The following is a 6,000-nucleotide window of genomic DNA, read 5'->3' as shown; positions in this document are numbered from 1 at the left end:
TGGAACGGAGCTTCCTGGAGCTCAGCGGTGCTGAGCGCGAAAGGCCGAGGCACTTTCGGGAATTCACAGTGTGCGGCGCTGGTACGGGAGCAGCCGGGGAGGGCGCGACCCGCTTCTTCCCCTCGCGCCCCTCTCCTGGGTCCCTGAGTCTCTGATTCCCAGTTCATCCTCCGAAGTCCACATGGCTAGAGCCGGGCACGGGCTTCCTAGTGTCCTGCTTCTTCCTTCTCCCCTTTCTCTCTATGGATTGTCAGGCTGTGGACCTCCGCTTCCTCGGCGCCCTCAGTGCCTGCCGTCCCCGGGGAACCTTGCGCGCAGGCTGATCGCTCTCCTCTTGCAGGGACCGCCGGTGCCGTGGCCGGGACTGTGAAATACACTGAGAGCGCGGGAGGCTTCTGCTATGTGGAGAGCGGCACGTTGCTTTCCGTCACCAGGAACAGGTTCATTCATTGGTAAGTGCGGCGTTCGCCAAACCCCCAGGAAGGTCGGGTCGTTCTCCGAGTGTCATTCTCCAAAGCGATGCCCAGCAGGAAAGAAAGACCGTTTTCTAATCCTATGTGAATCCGGAGGAAATGAAGGAAACCAGGGTTCTAGGGGATGTGCCCCATCAGGGCAGTACTGAACGCAGAGGAAATGTAGCAGCGTAAGGGATAGAGCCCCGGGGACCAGGTGTAAACATAAACCCGTTGTGTTTTTATAATGCTTCATAGCGTCCTTCACTCTGCAGACAGGTTTGAGCCCGGCAGGCACTCTGCTAGGTGTGTTAGGGATGAAGTGATGAGTGAAAACCACCATTGTCATCATGTAAGATGTAGCGGTGTTAGATGGGGGCTCACCTTCCATGGGGCCCTTTTCAGAAGGAAAGACATTAAATCGATGACCACAGCATAGGTATATAAATACATATTTTTCATACTTGCTTCAGGGGAAAAGTTTAGGGACTGTGAGAGGCTAAGGGGAAGGCCAAATGTTTTCTGTGGGGGTGGGAAAGCCTTTAAGGAAGTCCCATTTAACCTGAGATCTGAAGGATGAAGGGTTGGCCAGCCAGGGGTTTGGGGGAGAGAGCAGTTGGGCAAGAGGGATCATCATATGCAAAGTCCATGAGGTGGGAAGAACTTGAAGAACTGACTGTCTGTGGCTTAAGTGCAATGGGAGAAAGTGATGTGAGAGATGCTGAGATTTGGGGAGGTAGGAGGGACTCATTGAGGTGAGGAAATAGAGAAAGCACAGCCATAGAGGACAGTGGAGAAAACATAGCTGGATGGGGGCCAGAATGGGTGACGGAAAGGCAGAGGCCTGGGAAGAGCGTATTTGAGTGTTTATGGAAGAAGGAGAGATGGAAGCAGGAGGGATATGCTTGAAACAGTCAGGGATTGGCCTTTAATTGCTGTAAGGCAGGGATGGGGAAGCTTTTTCCTGCCAAGGGCCATTTGGATATTTATAACATTTGTAGACAATACAAAATTATCACTTAAAAATTAGCCTGCTATATATATAGCCTGTTAGTCAAACCTTTTCTTAACTTGCCCCTAATGCCTTGGCAGGGCTAGACCAAATGATTTCATGGGCCGTATGTTCCCCACCCCTGCTGTAAGGAGACCCACTTATGGGGGGAATAATGTGGGTAATATGGTAGATGAGATGATGGGCTACCACATGGCAGAGTTGCACCTGAAGAAGAGTCTACCCTGCATCCTGGCGGGAATAAGTAACAGAAGTACTAGAGGGGGAAATACCCATATTTATTAGGGTCACTGTAAGTTGAGGCTGTAGTTACATACGTGGAGGCCTCATTCTTTCACAAGTAATGTGAAAGAGGGAGGGAGGTGGCGCGGGTTTTCATTATAGTGGAATTTAAATAAGTGGACTATCTAGTTTGGAAATACCTCTTTTTAACAGGCACATAATATTTGAATTTTATATTGTGCTGTTTTGTATATCTATATAATGTGGTGGTTTGGAATGTAAAAATTGGTCTGAATTTCTTTGTCTGAAATTTTCATACTGGGAAAGTTCACCTGGAAATTATTTTCATATATTTCAGTGCAACAATCAGAAAGAAAAGCATAAGCTTTTTGAACAAATGTCTTTTTTTTTTTGTCTCCTTTTTTTTTTTTTAACAGGAAGACCTCCGGAGATACACTGGAGCTAGTAGAAGAGTCACTGGACATAAATCTGTTGAATAATGCAGTTCGCCTCAAATTCCAAAATTGTAGCCTCTTACCCGGAGGGGTTCATGTCTCTGAGACTCAGAATCATGTGATAATCTTGATATTAACCAATCAGACAGTGCACAGGTTGCTTTTACCTCACCCTTCCCGGATGTATAGGAGTGTAAGTTGGTTAAGTCATTTATTTCCCCGGTGCCTCTGGTTGTCACAGATTTAGAGGAATATCCTTTGGAAGTGAAGGAAATGTGGATTCCTTGTTAGCCCTCACCAAGTATAATTTGATAGTTACTGCTTAAAATGATCAGACACATTTTAAGTTGAAGAAATAGATTTTATTAAAAAGAATAGCTTTCTTTTTAAGCTCAACAATTAGCAATTGAGAGGAACTGCAAAATTCTGCTCATTCTGGATTTAACAGATTTGTCTTTCTAATTTCTCCACAGGAGTTTGTAGTTGAAAGTCAAATGCAATCAATATTCACTGACGTCGGAAAAGTTGACTTTAGGGATCCTTGCAACTATCAGTTAATTCCAGCAGTCCCTGGACTCCCCCCTAATTCTACCACCTCGGCAGCCTGGCTTAGCAGTGATGGGGAAGCCCTGTTTGCTCTACCATCTGCTGCTGGGGGGATCTTTATTCTTAAACTACCTCCTTATGACATACCTGGTAAGAATGGGAACTGAGCGTGGATTTAACTTTAAACAAGGAAGGCTGGACTTAAAAGTCCAAACCCATCATTCAATACAGGAATTGCTTCCATACCAATGGTCATTCAGTATCACTTAGTGAGCCTACTGCTTTACTGTTGTTTTTTCCAAAAGAGCAAGATTTTATACAGTGGATGAGGAACTGGAAGGCTTACTAGAATATGGGAAAAGATAACTGCAAGACAGCCTATTCTAAGGCCACTAGTAGAGATGAGTTGACTAGTTGTCTTCAGGTTGAGGTATTATAACCAAAATAATTGACACAAGGAAGTTGGGTTGCTGATACCCTGCTCCAAGTCACCGCCCTCTCTTGCCTGGATTATTGCTGTAGCTTCCCAAATGCCTCTCCAGACCTATCCTCGCCCTCTACAGAAACTTCTTGGGCAGATTGATACACTTAACACCTAAGTTGAGTCGTTACCACTCTGTTCAAATCATTCAAATGAGGATTGTTCTTCGTCTCACTCTGAATAAACCTAAAGTCCTTACATTGGCATACAGTGACCCCCTGCTGCCTCACTTTACCTTCTTTCCCCCTCACCTTCTCAGCATCAGCTGCTTCCCTTCGCACAATTCCCTGAACATACCAGGCATACATTCCTCAGGCCTTTGGCCTGGAGTCACCTTTCCCCAGCTACCAGCTTGGCTCCTTCCCTCCGTTCCTTTAGGTCTTTGCTCAGTGTCCCCTTGGTGAAGCCTTCCCTGACCACCCTTTTCAAAGTTGCACACCCGCCCTAGCATTCACTATAGCCTTTTCATGTTTTATTTTTCGCTTCTTACTGCTCTAATTTGTTATGCTCTACTTAATTTGTTAACTCTTGCTTCTCCCACCTCCCAGTGGAATGTAAATTCCATGAGGGCAGGAGTTTTTTATTTTGTTTACTGCTCCATCTGTAGCACTTAGCACTGCCCAACACATGAAAGGTCCACAGTGATTTTTTGAGAGGAATGAAGTATTTCTGAGCAATATGAGTTACTATTTATAAATGGCAAAAATTTTCCCTAGGAATCTGAAAATGTCATTTTTATTGAGCCAATAATGATTCAAAAGATTTTAGGTGTAATATTCATGGAAAGCACATCCTAAGATTTCCCTAGATAGAAATGTGTAAGCCTGTCACCTGTTATAAAGACCTAGTTCATAGTTGCATCCTTCTCACCTTTGCGTTTCACTGAGTATCGTCAGGAGGTGGCTTGGATACATCATTGGTCTGTTTTCAACCTTGTAGGGATGGCGTCAGTTGTGGAACTGAAACAGAGTTCAGTAATGCAACGACTGCTTGTAGGCTGGATGCCAACAGCTATCAGGTAAGTGGTGCCTGGCAGGTAAATCAAAAGGCCTAAGAATTTAATCTTTTTGCGCTGTTCGGCACTGTTAGTGCTTCCATTCTTACTCCAAGGCAGATAAAAATGGTACTGGAAAGGGTCAGAGTATGCCCAACATCACATTCCATCTGAGGAGAGCCACAGTGCAAAGCCCACTTAACTTGGGATTAGACACCTTGACAACAGAAACTGGCTTCCTGTGTATGCTCTCAACATCCAGTTTGGCACTCTGCCCTGACTTACCAAATCCAATTTTATGTAATATTAGAAGTAGAAAGTATTTGATGTTTAAAACAGTATTCCATTGTTATGTAGAGCCTTTTAAAATTTATCATAGTCATTGGTTGTAAATTAAATAGAAACTGTAGTGACCTTATGCCAACATACAATCTGTTGCTCCAGTTAACTGTACATTATCTCTTAAATTGGGATTTATAACAACCAGATGATTTGCGATAGTAAAACTTGGCCTTACGTTTTTAGAGGTGATCAGGGGTCTTCAGATCGTCCCCTCAGTCTTGCTGTTCATTGTGTTGAGAATGATGCCTTCATCTTTGCTCTGTGCCAGGATCATAAACTACGCATGTGGTCTTATAAGGTAAATGCTACATTTTTAGTTACAGTAAGTTAAAAAAAGATTATGAATTGTAAGATAATTGAAGTTAATCTTGCTGCTTCTGTTAGATTATCAGATCACTTAGTTTGAAAATTATGGGCCATTTCCAGTTTCATTTGGTTTCATTTTTCATACATTTCTCAGCTAAGTTTTCATCTATATCTTGAAAATTATGAAATAATAGAAAAGTTGAAATAATAGTACAGAGTATATCCTTCCCTTAAGATGAACAAATATGCTTTTTTTAAAAAAATATATGTTTTTATTGATTTTAGAGAGAGAGAGAGGGAGAGAGATAGAAACATTGATGAGAGACATATCAACATCCACCTGCCAGAGATTAAGCCTACAACCCAAGCATGTGCCCTACCCAGAATTGAACTGATGACTTCATGGTGCATGGGTCAGTGCTCAACCACTAAGCCACACCAGCCAGGCCAAATACGCTTTTGAAATGCAGTTGGTAAAATAGTTTCCAAGATTCACAAAACAGCTGATAATTATCTCTATCAGACTAAGAGATAATTTCATCTTAACCCTCAAACACACACACACACACACACACACCTGTATGGTCCTTCAGCACATAAATTAGAGTGCTAGATGTAATGGATGATTCCTTTAAAGGGGGAGGAGACTTGTTTTTTAACCTAAATATTCTTTGATGCCACTTATTACTTGGGCAGGACCAAATGTGCCTGATGGTAGCCAACATACTGGAGTATGTCCCTGTGAAAAAAGACCTTCAGCTCACTGCTGGGACTGGACACAAATTACGACTTGCTTACTCCCCTGCCATGGGACTCTATCTGGGGATTTACATGCATGCACCAAAACGAGGACAGGTATGAAACACATGACATGTATGAAGTGATTCTATACGTGGGAAAGTGGCTGTGAACTCATCAAGTCTGTTTCAGCTCTTCACGTCAGCTTCAATGTCTCCTGTTCTTTCTGCAGAGATGGTGGGTTTTGTGCTCATGTGTGGATTAAGCAGGAGAAGTCAGGATGAAAGGGTGTAGAGAGTTTAAAGGACTATGAAAGGAAAAGTTAACCAAAAACCAACAAGAAAACAGACTTGCAAGTCTGTGAGAAAAAATGGAGTTATGAAAGGGATATAGGTGTTCATAGGTGGTTAAGGGGAAATTAAATTTTAGAAATAATTTTGCTCATCTAAACA

General features: G+C 43.0%; 1 protein-coding gene across 1 annotated transcript in view; it reads left to right on the top strand.

Moving 5' to 3' along the window:
• Positions 1-2: 2 nt before the first annotated feature.
• The window catches only part of NUP160 (nucleoporin 160kDa), a gene marked incomplete at its 5' end in the record, with an annotated part of 37,632 nt that continues 31,634 nt past the window's right edge, over positions 3-6,000 (top strand). The window contains 7 exons of the mRNA XM_014543291.1: positions 3-81; positions 341-452; positions 2,124-2,334; positions 2,615-2,837; positions 4,108-4,186; positions 4,688-4,802; positions 5,507-5,665. Coding sequence (XP_014398777.1) covers positions 3-81; positions 341-452; positions 2,124-2,334; positions 2,615-2,837; positions 4,108-4,186; positions 4,688-4,802; positions 5,507-5,665 — 978 coding nt within the window. The remainder of the gene's footprint in view (positions 82-340; positions 453-2,123; positions 2,335-2,614; positions 2,838-4,107; positions 4,187-4,687; positions 4,803-5,506; positions 5,666-6,000) is intronic.

The sequence above is a fragment of the Myotis brandtii genome, unplaced genomic scaffold, assembly GCF_000412655.1.
Source record: "Myotis brandtii unplaced genomic scaffold, ASM41265v1 scaffold324, whole genome shotgun sequence".
Classification (NCBI taxonomy): domain Eukaryota; kingdom Metazoa; phylum Chordata; class Mammalia; order Chiroptera; family Vespertilionidae; genus Myotis; species Myotis brandtii.
The sequence above is the reverse complement of the archived record's forward strand: the minus strand, read 5'-3'. Positions and strand labels throughout refer to the sequence as shown.